Raw genomic sequence first — 18,307 nt, 5'->3', positions numbered from 1 at the left:
AGATGGTGCCTGGAAATTGTGGGAGCCCCACCTGGGGTGCCACATGTTATCTGGGAGACTGGGGGCCCTTCTCACGATTCTTAATTAGTGATAGAATTTAAGAACAGATTTAGAGGAAAGCTTGAGGGCAATTTTATTGAGTTTGAAAGAGGAATCCCAGGGCAGGCAAATTAAATCTAAGCAGCTGCGCACAAGAGGGAGAAGGAGACGGGAAGAAGAAAGCCATTCCGTTCCAAAGCAGCCACGTGACAGAAGGGAGGAATGTAACTCAGAAAACTAATGGGAGAGGCTTGGACAGTCACTCTGTTTTATTTCATTCTCTTTTTCTAACGAAGAAAAGATCAGACAAAAGTTATCACATGCCTAAGGCACATAAGTATTAGATTCCTTAATTTCTTTTCAAAAAACATTTGGTGGGTAAAATAAACAGCATTGATGAACTGCACAGCTGAATTGAGAGAAGAAAATCTAGAAGGCACCATTAAATTATAAAGTTTTAATTGTGGTGATAATCATTAGCCAACTAATTGTAAACTGTCAATTAAACAGATTGCTTTTCCCTGCAGACTTGGAGGAAAATGAGGCCAGTAGCTACAAGGGAAGCCCAGGCGCTGCTGGCAAACCTGTGCAGCTCTCATACTCACCATACTCTACAGTGGACACAGAAGGGGAGGGGAGAGAAACAGTAAGGGAAAGGCTGTAAGACATCGAAAATGGTTGCTGTCCTTCAGCTGTCGTTTTGAGGGGGATACAGGCTTATAACCATAGCAACCTTTGGTGGAGACAACATACCACCACCAGCAGCGTATTGGTGCCAGTAACACATGAAAGGGTCTGTGGTGATTCGAATGAGAATGGTCTCCATAGGCTCATAGATTTGAACGCTTGGTCACCCGTAGGTAGAACTGTTTGGGAAGGATTAGGTGTGGCCTTGTTGGAGGAGCTGTGCCACTGTGGGGTGAGCTTTGAGGTTTCAAAAGCCCACGCCTTTCCCAGTTGGCTCTCTGTGTCTTGAGCTTGTGGATCAAGATGTTAGCTCTCAGCTGCTGCTCTTGTGTGCCATGCCTGTCTTCCTGCTGCTATGATTCCTACCACAATCGTCATGGACTCCAACTCTCTGAAACTATAAGCCCCAGACAAACACGTTCTTCTATGAGTGGCCTTGGTCATGGTGTCTTATCACAGCAATAGAAAAGGAACGAAGGCAGTATTCTTATATTCAATCTTTCAGTCCTCACGCCGCTCTCAGTGATGCAGGTAGGGCGGTGTAGAAGTTGAGGCAATGCATTCTGGCCTGGGGCACCAGCAACTTCGAGAGTACGAAAGGATGAATAGGAGTCTTCCAGGAGTGAGGGTAGGGAGGGGCATTCTAAGAAACAAGATTAGCAGGTGTAATGGGAGAGGGTAGGTAATATTAAAGGAGTAGTAAAAACCTATTAAGGAAAACTCCTTCTTGTCAAGAGAATAGTCTCTCTGGCCTGGGTGAAGGCCCAACATTCTAGTTGTGTTGGGTCAATTACCTGGCCAAGACACCACCCCGAGGAAGGCAGGCTCATATTAAGCCACTCTAAAGAGATAAGTGGAATATTTTTTTCTTCAATGAGATACTGTACTTCCCTTTCCCAGAATTCCTGCTCACCTTCTCCCATGGCACCATTTCCACAAGCAACCACAATGTTTGACTGGGTCTTCCCACCTGTCTGAGGCCTGAATCAGACAGGTGCAACTGCTCCTTTCTCTGGTTTCTTTCTTCTAGATGCCAGGCAGAACTGTAAGTATGCTTTTCCTGATACTCTAAGCTTCTTTACTCTTTCTTTAAAGCTCCCTTCCCTGCTGTGTGGCTGCTTACCCACTATGCATCTGACTTTCGTACCAGTCTAACTGGCATGGCTGTTTTCCTTCTCTCTGCCATCCTCCTCCTCTGGGCAGCTTCTGTGCTTTCAGCTTGTTTGTCTGGGGGCTTTCCTCTTTTAAACTCTAATAAGATTGTCCTTGAGCTTTATAGACCAATGAGACCAAGAACCCCAATAGGGGACCTCAACCTCCCCTGTACCATTTGGCAACTGTGAAGGAAGACCGGATTTCCAGTGATAATAGGATGGATGTGAGATTGAAGTAAGGTTTCAGCTGGTGGGTGCATGCAGCAGAGAGTGGACAGGATGGGTAGAGCCCGGGGAGTAGGGGTCTAAGATAAGTTGAGCCAAAACTGGAAAAAAATAGGGGTTACAGATTTTAGGGAAGGAGGAATGGGCCTTTTTGTAGGTTCTGAGGTTTAGAAAATGAATTCTGGAATTAGCAGGTCCATGGAGAATGCCTCTGACAAGGCTCTTGCAGAGTGTAGGTAACATCATAGCAAAGCTGCTGCTGTATGTGACGCTCTGTAGAGTGTATCTTTGTTTTTATTGTTGTTGCTTGTTGTGTTTTATTTTAAGAGCCAGGGTGTTACTATACTGGCCAGGTTGTTCTTAAATTCCAGGGCTTAAGCAATCCTCATGCCTTAGCCTCTGAGTAGCTGGTATTACAGACATGGGTCACCATGCCTAGCCTGGAACTGTTTATGGAACACCTCTAAGTAGCCTACTGAGGTGAACAATTCTGAGAATCTTGCCCAAGACATTGTGTAGAAAGCAGGGAGGTGACCCACATGGCTTGACCTGGGTGGCTGTGATAGTGAGGTTAGGAAGGGACTAGGGTTGAGAATGAGAGATCTGGGAGATGTTAGGCTGGCCCAAGATGGAGCCTCCTAAGACACCAAGGTGGGTAGCCCATGTAAGAACGTGCCCCTTCAGGGAAATGGAAACTGAATGTTCTGTACTTCTCAGAAACCCCATGACCCTTATCTCAGAAGAGCAGCTTGATTGCAACATCCTGATAGCCTGATGACCAGAAGCCCCCTCAAAAAGATTTTGCTCACAACAGTTAGTAGTGGTGGTGGTATTGCTCGTAGCACTTCCTTTCCCCTTAGTGCTTCCTGCCATTCTCCCACGGAACAAAAAACCACTCTATAAAATCCCAAACTCCCCTTTCGGTGCTACTGCTCCTCCTGGAGACTGCATGTGTGAAGTCCACCAGCCAGGAGACCCAGATGTGGCCAAGGGGATCTTCCCATTTCCAGTTCTGGCAAGTGGTTAGTTAGTCTGCACCATGAGTGTGGCAGAAGGCATTGAGGCCAAGGAACAGAGTGCAGCTCTGTCCATGCTCATGGCTTCTGACAGGTCCTGATGGAGCCTCAGTCACGGGAGGTGACACCTCAGGCGGCAGGGACACACTGGTGAAGAGCGGGAGCAGCACTCCAAGAGGGTGACTCTCATGCGCTGCTTAGTAATTACGCACTTGGGGGAAGCAGATCGACCGTTCCTGCCATTGTTTCCTCAAAATCCAAACTAGAGACAATAATAGCATCTGTGTTACAGGCTGGATGGGGGTGGAAAGTTAATACATGCAAAACCAACTCAGTATCTTGATTTAGGAGACCATTCCATTAGGTAAGCCAGTTTTTACGGTGCAAGTTGGTCTCACACACTTGAAGCTCTGCAGAGCAGTCACAGGGGCGGCAGTAAGGAAGAAGGGAGGCACTGAAGCGGGTGGGGAGGGGAGGAAGGGGGCACAAAGAGGCCTCCTTGCTGTGCAGCTCCTCAGAATGCATCAGCACAGACACTATCTCCACAGAGAGTCTTTCAAAGCCAACTTGAGATCCTGAAATAACAGGTCTCAGTCAGGGCACAGTCAGTACTTATTATTATTACTTTTTTCTTCTTTAATGACTATTTCAGAGATAGAAAAAGAACTGGAGAAAATTATGAATGACAGTTGTGTCCTCACAGGTCAGAAGAAGTAGTACACCACAAACACAGACATGACCACTGGCCAAATTTTACTCCATCAGCCTCACGCATTCCTGAAATCTACCTCCACAGATATGGAGTTCTAAGCAATTGACACTATTCGGCACATAGTCCCGGTGTTCTTGAAAGTACCTCAGTGTTGTTAGGTGTGTAGCTCAGTAGTTTAGCCCTTGCCTCCTAAAGCCATAGGTTTGCTCCCTTGAGGCTGTGGTGCATAGGTAGGGTTGAGGAGCTAGTGTCTAGGTCCCTGAGGGCACTAGGAGATACTGGCTTCTTCAAGGTTTGATGCAAGGGAAGGGAAAAGAGACCTCTTTATATTTTTTGGTCCAACCAGGCTCCAAAATGACTCTGAGATCCTGTTGCTGGCCTCTCCACTAATTCTCAATCCTTTTAAGAACTTGTGCTTTAATTCCTTTTAAAAATCAAGAGAAATATCCTCTGTGTGGATTATATTTATCTATCAATGCAGTCATACAACTTTAATACACTTGTTATAACAGAAGGGACCTAGGAAGGCAAGGGCACCTTGGGACCACAATGGCGACAAAGCATCTTGGAGCAAAGGGACAGGAGAGTTACCACCCCTTCTATCACTTAGCTACAGAACAACAGCAGCGGCCTCCAGCTTCCTTCTTTTATGTGAGGCATTAAAGGCCTTTTTGTTTAAGTCTCTATAAATCAGTCTCTCTGTTATTTGCAGCTAAATTTGTGCCTCCCCTCCCCCGACTGCCCCACAGCCTTCCTGCCTGGCTGGATGCCCTTCATTTTGTTCAGAGGACATAGGGAGGTGGTGAGCTTCCCATCCCCTTTGGCCAGAAACTCCCAGGGGTCACAGCCTCCATTCACAATCGTTATGTTTTTATGACTTACCTCGAGTAGAGAATTCTGAAGCTTCTCACTGAGGGCAGCTTTCTCATCTTCCAGTTGCTTTATTTCCCTTTCTGATTTTGTCTTTACCTCTTCCAATTGAGCTTCTACTTCCTAGATGAGGATTAGAAGGATTAGCCACACAAGGTAGGAAAGCAAGTCGCTACCTATACATCCACACCTTGCCTTATTCCTGAAGGGGATCAATGAAGCTAGTAGAATAAGATACTGTAAGAGCACATGGATTCTAAGTACACAGTTGATCAAGAGGAAACAAACATTTAAATTCATTCCACATAGCTTGGTGCATATACAGATAGGTTAGGGTGTGGCAGGTAGATCCTTAACTCTAAATTTTCTAGCATCAAATTAGAAAAAGAATGTTCCAAGTGTCCCATAAGTAAAAAAACAAAAACAAAAACAAAAGAAACAAACAAGCAAAGGGCACCCAACTACATTTTCATGGCATCTTCATGGCATATCTCCACAGGATCCATACAGTAGCTAGAATGATGAGTCCTCCACCACAGTCCTCCCACAGCCTCCAGCATCTGTGTGAAGCAGTTAAGGTCCATTCTGGACACCACATGAGAAGCATTGCCTCATCCTAGCTGTGTCATCCTGAGCCCATCTCCTCCTGTGCGTGCTCACTGTGTTCCTGCTGAGCACAGCAACAATTCAGTAAATTGAAGCACATAGTCACCCTTAGGGCTGCCTAGCTTTTCCAATACGGCTTCATTTATGGAGAAAGTATCTAAATATTTAGAGGAGGGCAGTCTATGGTTCTCACCTGACCTTTGGCTAGACAGCATCATTCATTCATCCAACAAATATTTCCCAAGCTGTCCTACATGCTGGGTACTGTTCTCAGAGTTAGAGTTTAAAAAACAAAACAAAACCCTTACATGCTTAAATTTAAGTGAAAAACAAACAAAAAAAGTTAATAAGTGCAGCGTGATAAGTACTATGCTTGACAGAGAAAGAAAAGAAAGGGCTAAGCGTGGTTAGAGGGAGGATAAAATTTTGGATACTTTGGCCAAAGAAATGCTATCGAGAAGGTGGCTTTTGAGTGAGATGGGGAGGCAGGTGGATCTGTGGTGACAGCGTGGCTGGAGAGCAGGGTAGCTACGTGGACTTGCTTGGAATGCTGGGCAATAGAACTCACTGAAAAGAAATAGCCTAGTGGTTATGAACACTAGCTGTTCTTGAAGAGGATCAGGGTTTGATTCCCAGTACCTACAAGGTGGCTCACAACCATCTGTAACTCCAGTCCCAGGGCATCTGACACTCTCTTCTGGCCTCTGCACTCTCTCACACACAGACACATACTTAAAAATAATATTAAAACAAAAAAGCCCAAGCAAGACAACTATAAGAAACTCCCAAACTATACCATCTGAAAAAGAATGTGGAGAGCAGGCATATTCTATGCTGGTTATGGACCTTTCTGGTCTAACTGGGAGTGGATGGGCATAATAAATGCGGTTTCAAGTTTACCAAGTGATGACCATTTGCATTTGTGCGCACTGTTCAAAGATAGGTTTGTCAATAGTTAGGTCCTACTACTACAGCTTAGCATATAAAAAGAGGAAATAAAGCTTAGAGATGTGCAAAGACTTGCACAAGGTCATTCCTGCAGTAAGTGAGATGTCAAGGTTTGAACCAGGAACCCATGGATTGGCTGTGTGTCTCTGCTGATTTCTCATGGGAAATGTGGCACTTAATTCAGACAGGTGCCTGACTGGAAAGTTTCCCCACTTCTGCTACAGAGAGGATGAGAGAATACCTGGGCCTGTCAAAAGCAGGGTGTGGAAGCTGTACCAGCTCGAGCTGTCTCTTTACAGGGGAGGCCAAAAAGCGCTGGAATCTGTCATCAAGGTTTGTGTTCCTGGGTGTCAGACAGAGCCCTGCCTCTTATCCATGTACCCAGCAGAATGACTGTTAGTGGCCATGGCAGAGGAGCTTCAGTCAGCAATAGACATTACAGAGTTCAATTTATCAAATAGCAAAGCTAAACCCTGGAGAAGCAAAGCCGAGGGTGGGGGTGGGAGGTGGGGAGTGGGGGATGGGGGCAGGGGGTGGGGGATGGTCTCCAGAATGCCCCTTGCTCCTGCTGTGCTTCCTTCTGTTTGCTGCTGCTGCCCTGTTCCTGATGTAGTTGGCATGGTGTGATCGCTATATGAAGGGATCCCACTGTATCCAGTAGAGTGTGATTGTTTCCTGGGGGAATCCCACTCCTTTGCAGATCTTAATGGAAGTGATTTTTATAAGAGCAACGATACTTAGATGAATCAACGATTTCACTGGATTCTCTGAGCTAGTCTAAACAGGTGGTTAAAAGAGTTAGTCAAGATGATTGGAGAAATGGTTTAGGTTATTCTTCCAGTTGCTCCAGGAAGAGATGCAGAAAAGGCAAAAATAGTCTCGAAGTTACCTTCCCTTTTGTTAGATATGAGGTTTACAAAGATGAAAAATAAAAACAAGGAAGTTTCATGCATTATAGACTCATGAATTCTGCCTGTGGAAAACAGGCTGATGTTTAAAGAAAACAATTATGTCCCTATACCCAAGGTTAGGCCTGAGTTCCTTAGGCATGTAACTTACAGAATTAATCACAGACCCCGGTATGCACTTTGAAAAAACCAAGTCATGAAAGGAAAGTAAATGACCCTATTGTATATACAGAAAAATAGATGGTTAGCTGAAGCCGCAAACAGCTGCCTGCCAATACAAAAGGAACTGGCTCAAATATACTTAGCTTGCTTAAAAGGTTTTTTTAATCAGTAATAAAGGAATCACTACTTTGGGGTGAAGATGCTTAGGTGGGAAAATTAATACAAAGAAAAAGGTTTAACTACTAGTCAGCTTCTAAGGAAAACATGTAACTTGTGATCTTAATGTGATTCCTGTTGTGGAATAGTATTTAACCAGGCAAAGATACGTTACATTTGTTTTTGCTACAGAATATTACTTTAACTGTGTAAAGGTGGGTTACATTTGTTCATGCTGCATTTGTTTAATGAGGTAAGGATGTGTTACACTTGTTTGTGCTGTATTTGTTTAATGTATGATAAGCTGTTTTACCTTGCTTGTCTAAGGCACTGATTGAGCTGATAAGAAGCTGAACTGCCAATAGCTAGGCAGTAGAGGGATGGGCAGGGCTGGAAGGCAGAGAGAATAGGAAGAGAGATCTAGTCTCAAAAGAAAAAGAAGAGGAGGAGAAGAGAATGTGGGAGAAAGAGAGGGTTACAGCCAGGGCCAGAAACCAGGCAGCCACCAGCCAGCCTGGAGGAAGCAGGAAAGTAAGACATACAGAAAGAAATGTAAAAAGCCCCGAAGCAAAAGGTACATAAGGAGAAACAGGTTAATTTAAGTTAAATGAGCCAGTCAGAAACGAGCCTAGCTAGGCTGAGCATTCAAAACTAATAATAATAAGTCTTTGTCATGATTTGGGAGCTGGTTGGTGGCCTAAAAGAAAAAGTCGGGTACATGTTTCTTCTTATATAAAGGTTTTAACTTGTTCTTGGGAAATATATAGCTTATGGCTGTGAGGTAATCTTTTTTCTGCATAGAAAAATAACGAGGAGAAAAGAAAAAGGAGAAAGACAATATAGAAGGAAACACACCAGGAAAGAAGTGGAAACAGCGGCGGAAAGGAACAGAACAGGGAAAGAACAGAACAGGAACAGCCAGCAGAGAGAAAAAGAAAGTGAAGAATTAAGCTTTGTCCCTCAGATAAAGTTCCCTTATGTGTCTGCGCATCTGGATAATTCACCTAGCCACATCTCCTCTCCAGTTTCTCTGACCTGCTGAGAGCCTGCTGGGCCCTTCAGTGGCACATGACACCAACTGGACAGCTACAACATGCTAATTCCAATGATAAGGAGCTTCAGATACAGTCAGTGCATGCTGGTAAATGTCTAAAAGGTGGCTTTTCAAATATATAAATTAACGGATAGTAACACGTTGATGGTAGCATTTCTTGGTTTTCATGGTATAAGTACTTTTACTGTGGCCAATGTCAAATTAGTACAGTGATTAGAGTGTAGAACTGGAAAGAGGTATGATGACTGCCTCCTGAACTAGTGTGAACTGGCTGACAAACAAACAAACAAACAAAAACCCCAGCATCACAGAGCTGGACAGGCAAGACTTGAGAGAAGATTGACATTTAAACCAGGATTGCTAAGATCAGTAAGAACTAGATGGGTGAATTTGAGAGTGAGGAGGAAGTTCTTCTCATCAAGGAAAATCCATGCTCAAGGGCCCAAAGAGAAGGAACACCAAGCACACGAGTAACAAGTGGAGTGCAGAGTTGGACATAGGCAGGAGAAGCAGACAGAAGCTTGTCTCTTCAGGGTCTGAAGAACTATGGGAAAGAACTAAAGTTGTTGTGATGACAGGGAGCTCTGAGTGGCTGGCAGCCAAGGCTGAGCTGGCACAAGGTCCTACCAGGTGGGTTGGGTGATATGAAGTGGGGAGGGTGGAAGCAGGCAGGCTACAACATGGTCCATCAAATCTTGGAGGCTGACGAGGTCTACCTGGAAGTGTTGAGGACAGAAGGATGTGCAGATGTTCCGGGGCCATCCGAATAGAACAGACTTCACACACTCCTGTGCTGAACATGGAGGGTGGAGGGAAGTCCTATTCGCTTCCCAGGTTTCTGATTTGAACACCTAAAAACACGTGCTATGGATCACGTGAACAGCATCTTCACATCCTCTGTGGAACCAAGCCTAGACCAGGCAGTGGCCCTGGGGTAGCCCTCAGCATGGTTCCTTTAGGGAAATCATCTATCTATCTATGTATCTATGTATCTATGTATCTATGTATCTATCCATCCATCCATCCATTCATTCATTCATTCACTCATTTATTTTTGGTTTTTTGAGACAGAGTTTCTCTGTAGCTTTGGAGCCTTTCCTGGAACTCGCTTTAGAGACCAGGCTAGCCTGGAACTCACAGAGATCCACCTGCCTCTGCCTCCCGAATTCTGGGATTAAAGGCGTGCACCACCACTGCCCAGCTGGGAAATCATTTTTAAAAAGTCTAAATGAGCTTGTAATTAGATTGCTGGGGCTGGGTGACATGGTAACTTGGTATTTGTTCTCTCATTGGTCAACCTATACTATGTTCTTCAAGACTTCCTGTTTGGTAACATTTGCTTCTTAAGACAATATATAAATTACTTTTGCTACTAAATACATTTAAATAAGGAGCCATCCAAAAACACTTAGCAAAACAAATATTTTTAATTTCACCCATTAGCTTCTCATCCACAGAAGCTTTTATTGACCAAAGTCCAGTTTACCATGCTTACGGGTGTGGAAACGAAGTCTGCCAAGACGCTCACACTGGCATAGCCAGTGAAAACATTCTGTGAGATGGCTTTTGGCATACAGGCAGGGCTGGTTTTGATTTTAGGCAGCACAACTTTCTGGTACACATAATCAATCAGTTTCAGTTGCTGCCTTGACAGATAGACCTAGAGTGAAAAATAAAATCCCCTACAGGTGGAAATAACTAATGTCAGCAGTGAATTTGGGCATCAATAAGCTTCCTCATCGCTGCCGGGTAATGTGGGTTACTGTGAGAACACAGATCTGAGTCAGCTGGAGAACAGAGAGCAGAAAGAAGCATGCCCAGCTCAGCTAACGCAACCTTGGGGATTTCAACAGAAGCATTCACATTATCTCTCCACAAGGTCAAGAACATGGAGTAAAGAGACTAATGCTTTCAAATATATGAGTCAATGCACCCTGAGAAGAAGATTCTGTGCACTGAGGATTTATCAAATTCAGAGTGCCTTCCTGGACTCCGTCCCCACAGAACTCTTATATACCCAGCAGCAGGCTTTTACACGGAGGAAATCCTGCAGCTCAGAGGAGCAGGGCACAAGTATCACTGGGACTTTTCTGTCCCTTTGTCTACAATGTCCACAATTACCAGTCATTGAGGAAAGAACCAGCTGGGAGTTGTGGGGCGTGCCTGAAATCATAGGAAGCCAAGATAGGAGTTTGAGGCCAGCCTGGGCTACATGGCAAGACCTCCATCTCAAATCAACAAAGGGGGAAAAGGCAAGCTTGAAAGAAGGGAAAGGAAGTGAAGAAGCCACTGTGTCCTAAACCTGCTTTCTGTTGCTAAGAACACAATATCAATGATTAAGTAAGTTATAAAGACAGGTGGTTTACTTTGACCCAGGGTCAAGGGGTCAAATCTATTGATCACAAGTTTGAGGTCTGCTTTGGCTACAGAGTGAATTCAAAACCAACCTGGCAACAAAATGAGATGCTATTTCTAAATACAGACTAAAAATAACTAGGGATTTAACTCAGTGCTAGAGTGAGCATATGCTGGGTCCTAGGCTTCATTCCTAGTACAACATACACACACACAATCTCTCTCTCTCTCTCTCTACACACACACACACACACACACACACACACACACACACACACACACAGGTATATATATACTTACACACATATACACACACATACACACACACAGATGCTAGAGAGATAGAGATAGCTCATTGGTTCACAGCATGTATTGTTCTTAAGGAGAACCAGAATTCAGTTCCAAGAACCTCATTGAGTGGTTATAACCCTATAACCACCTATAATTCTAGCTCAAGATAATTTGATGTTTTATGACCTCAGTAGCCCATGCATAGTGGCACACATGTTTAATTACAGCACTTAAGAGGCATAGGAGGGCAGATCTCTGTGAGTTTAAGACTAGCGTGGTACACATTGAAAATGTTAGGCTAGCCAGGATGACATAGTAAGACCCTGTTTAAAAAATTTTATCTTAATACAAAAGTAATATACCATCAGATTTATAACGTGTAAAATAGAATGTATGATAACAAACATACAGAGAGCAGGAGAAAAGAAATGGAAAGTATTACAATACAGTTCTCATATGTTAAGGGATATGATATTATTTGAAAAAAATGTGATAAATTTAAAGACGCATATTATTAATCTTAAAGTAAACATTAGTTTTCCATGAGCAAAAGAGAGGCAGAAGTCGTCAAAAGTGGAGGTAAAAATGAAATACCCAAAATACTCAATGCATCAAAACTAAACAGTAAAAGTGGAGACAGTTAACAAATATGATAGGCAGATAAAAATGTCAAGTTAGAAGGCTTAAACACTAAATAAAGTATAAAAGGTCTAAATGCCCTTTAAAGGCAGAGATAGTAGAACACAACTATATCACTTAAGCTGTTCAGTGGATTTGGGACATTAACATTCCTTTGGTAGCTGCCAAGTGGAGTCTCCTGAACTTACAGAGAACTACCTACTTCTGTATACTAAGTTCCTTTTCCTGCTAAACTGTCCAACAGATCTGTGAGTCCCAGAAGGAATTATAAGTTGTACAAATGAAATGGGAAATGCAGACATGTTGAGCAGGTCTTGGGAGAGCTCAGTAAATCTGCTTTCTTCCCTTCCCAAGTAAGCACTGTGTGCAAATGTTAATTACAGGACATGCACTAAGTTCCATCTACTAAGATGGCATGATGATGTCCCCTAGTCCTGTGACCAGGAAAGATACACAGTCTTCTAGGCCAGTCCAGCCTACATTTGATCCTTTAGGTCAGGGTAGTATTTAGGATGTTCAATCTACCCACACTAAAGGCTCAAGGAAATAAAACAATTCTAATGCTACAGGGACAACTTGTGTCTATTTTTAGCTCATAAACCCTCCATTGGAGGCCTCTTCAAGGCTTTATCATTCCCTACCTAATCCATGTTGTCTTATTTATAGTACTTATATTTCCAGATTCAGATATGAACAAAAAGTAAGACAATAACAGGAACTAAACAGTTTACTTCTGTGTGATTTATTTCCCAAATGGACTTGCCACCTGATCAAGTAAGATTTATACACTGAGAGTCAGATGTGTCCATCAGCTTATCAGGGCAACCTGCAACTTGAGAAAGTGGTTGTCCCTCCAGCTGATGGGGTACCAGGATGGAGTGTTAGTCTGTGTTTCTGAAGATTGTATACATACAGCTCATAGAAGCTCCTAGGAGAAAAATGCTTTTAAAATGACCGTTTTCTCCACGAGAAGGTGGGGAGCCACAGGCTTTGGTGACTGGATGTTGGCTTTGAACTGAAGCTTTTGTACCCACTATCTATCTGACTGATACGCTGCATCTCTGGACTCAGTTTCTTACTCTCTAACATCGGAAAGAATCAGAGTGTTTGTGAACACTCAGTATAATAGGTACTCTATCTTTATTTCACATGCTATCCAAAGCACATGGCAATCAACAGTAGCTGCTGTCTGTTGAACTGTTTCTGCACACTACCCACCCAGCAAAAGGTTCATATGTAACACCGTATTTAAATGTGCATAACAAACCTTGTCTTCAGAGAGGTTAAGGCCCACCATAGAGAGCCTGTGGAAGAGTGAAAGCCTAGGCCAGGAATAGTGTGGGTGTTTCATGTGCTCATATTTATTTATTCAATACATATTTATCAAATACTTACTGTTTTAACCACTGCTGTGGTGGTTGCTGCAGCTGCCGCCACTGCTGGACAGTGTTATACAGTGGTTAAAACAGTAAGTATTTGCAGAGATATCTGATTATCTTTCAGTGAACACTCAGCACGGGTACTTCTCAAATCACAAAGACATTTATTTCAGAATCAAATGAAGTCTTCACTTATGTTAATAATAATACTGATTTACATGTCACCCTTTTTGAGGCAGGGTCTCCATGTAGAGCCCAGTTTGGCTTTGAACTCATGATCCTCCTGCTTCAGCTTTCCGAGTGCTGAGTATTCTTCCCTACAGTTGTCATTCATGGGACACACTTTTTCCAGCTGACGGGAGAGAGGAGGGTCCCACGCACTCTCTGTGGACAGTGTCCCATCTGTGTGGGAGGTGAGATCAGCACAGAAGTAGATGCTTTACTTCCTCAGATGGATTCTCTCCTTTAATCCTCACAGTACTCAGAGAGGTTGTGTTATCATCTTAATGAGGAACTTCCAGAATGCAGAATTTCCAAGACTAGGTGGGGCAGGGCAGCTAAATAACTTCCTGTGGGCAGTGGAGTCGGAATTGGGGTCTTGGAAATACCGGAGGCCTGAGTTTCCAGTTAGTGGAGTTTTTCTGGTTTTGTTGTGTAAGCAGAGTTGAATTTCCCTAAGTTAAATGTCACATGACACCACCCTGCTCCACGTCCGCAGCTCCAGAAGCTAGTGAGCTCCACTGTGAGGTGTCCCCGTTATGGCCCCAGAGCCCCTGTACTCCCTCTGGGCAGTGACTGTTTTCTTTACTATCATCAGAGAACCAGGCTAGGTGTGCACACAGTAGGAGCACAATACAAGTCTGGGGAAGGAAAGAGGAAAGGGGAGCTGGAAGGAGGTGGGAGAGAGCGAAAACGCCAGAACAAGCTGCAAAGGCTGCTCACCTTCAGCTTCTGTCTCTCCACCTCCACGGAGGAGCGCACCGACTTCATTTCCACAGTGTGCTTCTTCACCAAGTCCTCCAGGCGCTTCCCCAGCTGCTGTTGGAGCTGCTGCTTCTCCTCTTCAGTCTGATGTCTGACTTTACGCAGGTCTTCTTCATATTTCTGCTTCACGCGTTCGATTTCACCGCTTGCTTCTTTCTTGGTCTAGAAATGGAAGTAAAACTTTGTAAGACCATTGGAAGAGAGCTCTCTAGAATACCATGGCTGTCATAGGATGTTCAGCCCACAGTATAGTTTCTAAAGAACACATTGTTTTGAGTGGAAATAGGATCTACGCAAACGCCTGTTTTCTCTGGTAAAAACAAACTTGGGAAAATTCTGTCACAGTCTTGTTCTCCTAGGTTTGAATGACACGGAATGGGCAAGAAACTGGTCAGGGGCTGGAGAGATGGCTCAGTGGTTAAGAGCACTAGCTGCTTTTCTAGAGGACCCAGGTTTGATTCCCACTATCCACATGATGTCTCACAACCATTGGTACCTCTGGGTCTAGGGGATCCAATGCCCTTTTCTGGACTTTGTGGATATCAGGCATGCAAGTGGTACCCAGACATAAATACAGGCAAAGCATCCATACACATAAAATAAAATAAAAAGAAACCGGTGAAGTCCTGACTCTCTCTCTTCATCTACCCCTGAACAATGGGGCTTGCAGTTCCAAGTGGATCCACCAATGTTAGGGGATGACCTCTTCCTGAAGCTCATGCCAACCTCCTGTGATTTTCCACCCCTGGTTTTATCAGAAGCTACCTGTGTTTCTGAGCCTCCTTCACTGCAGTGACACAGCTTGGGCAAGCCTTGGTCCTGCTGAGGGTGAAGACTGCAGGCTTCCAGGTCATTGGTTTTCTTCAGGACTTCCTTCTCAGTCTTCACGTCATCTGCAAAGGTAAGTTTCAACATCAGTTGAGATGCTCATGTCCAAGGCCTTCTGAATGTAGGTCTGCTGCTCAAGCATATCCTGCTTACCACTCCTCTGTGTAGTCCCTGCTAGAGGATGTCCCTGCAGCCCCCAAGTGTGGTCAATGTAATGATTCTACTCTTCATTCCAAGCAGCATCCTGAGTTTAAATAATGGCCACATTCTGCCTTTCTGAATAAAAATGTTATCTCATGTTCCACAAGTTTAAAAACTTGATCATGTTTTCTAGTATATGTATATTCATGAAAGTTTAAGGAGAAGCAGTAGATATAATTTTCTCTCCCTTTCTCTCTCTCTCTCTCTCTCTCTCTCTCTCTCTCTCTCTCTCTCTTCCCTGTGACCTATTTCTAAACATTAATGTTTTAAACTCTATGTTTCCAACATTTTAAACCTCTTCTCTTCACCCCTCAAGCCTAGGGGAATTTTCTCTCCCTCTCACCCCCGACGACACCTTGATCCTCCTCTTCCTGGGCCATACACCCCTATCCCAAAGCATCATGGGCTACAATGGGACCATATCTCAAGCTTCCTGAAGACAGAGCCCATGTTTCTTGCCTTTGCCATCAATCCTGTCATAGGTTAAGTCTTCAAGAACTTTTGGTTATGGAATCCCAGATAAAGACACTTAGAGTTAGATGTATTTAGATCTAGACACTAGCATTTATCACCAGGCATTGAGCTGACCTTCAATCACCCATTTATCCTCCGTTGGCCTCACTTAATCTTCTATAACATGGGGGAATGACACCTGCCTCAGACCCAGTAACGGAACTGTGTGAAATGCTGCTAAAATTACAAAACCCTGATCAGTCATGCAGAAGAAAAAGCAAAAATATGGGCCTCATGGGCAGCATTGTGAGGATAAAGAGTCCCTTTGCATCAAGTTTTTCAGACATCTGGCCTGTGCAGCTCCAGGCGAGGAGCTGGTGTTGACTCATCCGTACCCAGAGCAGTTTTGATTCATTCTCTTAGCAGGTCTGATACAATGGCCCTGTTCCTGCTCCCCCAGTCTTCAGACTGTCCCCCAGCACCAGACCAAACCTGGTGGCTAATCCTCCATTCTAAAGAAATCAATCCGGGGCCTCTCACCAGCTTTCTGTGTCACGTGACACTCCTGGAGCATCAACCTGTCTTTGGCAATAGCCAACTTCTCGCCCAGTTTTCTTGCGGTGCTCTTCAGCTCTGAATTCTCCTGCCGAGCCTCCCTCAGCTGCACGTCGAGGTCCTAAAGAGAGGGGAGGTCTTAGGTTTCTGAATGGGGATGCCAAGTGCCCAGAAGAGCCCTTCGATCTGAAAGGTGGCTGAGGAGGGCACAGCGGGGGTCACGAGGCTCTAGAATTAACAGCTCCAGGGTCAGCAAATCCTTACCCACCCTCCGATGGCAGTGTGGCCCTGGGCAAGTTATTTATCCCTTCTCCAGAGAGAACAGGACAAGATAAAAGTATGAAGAAAATACTTGGGGGGTACTAGAATGCTAGCTGTGGTTTTGAGAGACTGGGTCCTGTACTTCTCTGGGGCTTACAGAACTGACTCATCAGTGGCTCTACTCTCTGTGAACAAAAACGTCCTAAGGGTTTTAGGAGAATCAAGTTTTTGTTGATGTTGTTGTTTTTGTTTTTTTGTTTTGTTTTGTTTTGTTTTGTTTTTTTTTTTTTTTTTTTTTTAGAATGAACACATACAATTAAAATAATTTAGAATTAGGCTTGTCAGAGTTGAAAATTTTACAGTGCAGCCATCTGGGCCAGGCATTAAGCACCCACCCCCATGCTGGGATTATCTTCTCATCTGTAAACTGTAAGGCTTTGTGCTCTCAGAGGTTAGGGACAGTCTTGCTCACTGTTCGTCCCCTGACCGTAAACCTAGACCTAGTCCATAGTAAGTATTTAATAAATACTTGTTAAATGGACATGGAAGAACTGATACCAGCAATCATACCAACTTGGAACTGGAGTGCTTAGTGCTTAGCACAGTCCCTGGCTAGTGGTGGGTGTCTAGAAGTAGCCTTTGCCTATTATGCCCTGCAGAGGAAGAAGAGGCATTACCTGGATCCTTTCTTTCAGCTTCTGGGCATACTTCTTCAGGTCACTAATCTTGCGCCCTCTGTGCTCCAGGTCTCCTTCCAGCTTCCTGACCTGGGCCTGCAGGGCCGACTCCTGGACCTGGAAGTTCTTTCGAAGGCCTGACTCTTTCTCCTGCCACTGCCATAGGGCCTCACTGACGGACTGCTGCATGGCCTGCCGGATGGCCTCATTTTCCCGCTCATAGGTGGCCTGTAGCTCCTCTGCTTTGCGGGCATAATCCTGGCTCAGCTGCTGGTTCTCAGCTCGTAATCGCTCTACTTCTAGCAGGACCTGGTGCATCTCTGGTCTCTGGCCGGACTCTGACGTGGCATCCGGGCTCTCTTGGGATAGCTGGCACCACTGGGGGCCCTCGTGGCTGGTCAGCAGCTGGAGTCTCTTCTCATAATCAGCCTTGAGCTCCAGCATCTCCTTGGAAAGTATCAGGACTTGCTCAGCGTGCTCAGCTTCCACGCGAAGTTCTCTCTCTTTGGTTTCCAACTTACAGGAGGCTGACTCAGCCAAGGCCTCTTGGGTCAGCCTCTTCTGCAGCTCCAAGGCACTCTCCAGGCTCTGGATGCGCTTTAGAAGTGCCTCTGCATCTTCATTGGTGCGTTCTTGTTCCTGCAGGAGCCTGGCCCTGGTTTCAGCCACTGCGTCCTGGAGCTCCTCCTGGTGGGCTTCCCTTAGTGACTCTGCACTGGCCTCTGCCTCATCCTGGCGAGTATTCAGGGCATAAATCACCTGCAGAACAGCAGACAGGACGCAGTTAGGGCAAGCAGGTGGTGCATGGGAGGGTGACTATGACCAGAGATGCTTTGCCTGGACACTGAGATCCTGTTACACATGCAGTGCCTGAGAAACAGATTTTCAAGGTGGCAATGACTTGGTATATTAGAAATGGTTCCCTGGAGAAGCTAGTAAGGGAGTAGGGAAGTGAGACAGGCAGGCGGTGGGACCAAGGTCAGGGAGTGACAAGCACAAATATTTGGGAGGGAATTTTTGGTGGAACAGTATAAAGGATCTCCTGGATACAGTGGGAATCCAGGGAAGGGTTTTAAAGGAAAGAAATGTGACCTCATTTGTTAAAAACAATGCTTTGGGATACAAAAACCAACAAACCTTAGAGAAT

The 18,307-nt window shown here is 44.6% G+C and overlaps 1 protein-coding gene across 1 annotated transcript in view; it reads right to left on the bottom strand.

Moving 5' to 3' along the window:
* Positions 1-18,307, bottom strand: part of Fam184b (family with sequence similarity 184 member B) — a 101,014-nt gene that overhangs the window by 36,830 nt on the left and 45,877 nt on the right. The window contains exons 2-6 of the mRNA XM_036201602.1: positions 17,161-17,919; positions 16,208-16,343; positions 14,951-15,078; positions 14,144-14,347; positions 4,716-4,826 (exon numbers count right to left, since the gene is read on the bottom strand). Coding sequence (XP_036057495.1) covers positions 4,716-4,826; positions 14,144-14,347; positions 14,951-15,078; positions 16,208-16,343; positions 17,161-17,919 — 1,338 coding nt within the window. The remainder of the gene's footprint in view (positions 1-4,715; positions 4,827-14,143; positions 14,348-14,950; positions 15,079-16,207; positions 16,344-17,160; positions 17,920-18,307) is intronic.

This window comes from Onychomys torridus, chromosome 10, assembly GCF_903995425.1.
Source record: "Onychomys torridus chromosome 10, mOncTor1.1, whole genome shotgun sequence".
Taxonomy (NCBI): Eukaryota; Metazoa; Chordata; class Mammalia; order Rodentia; family Cricetidae; genus Onychomys; species Onychomys torridus.
The sequence above is the reverse complement of the archived record's forward strand: the minus strand, read 5'-3'. Positions and strand labels throughout refer to the sequence as shown.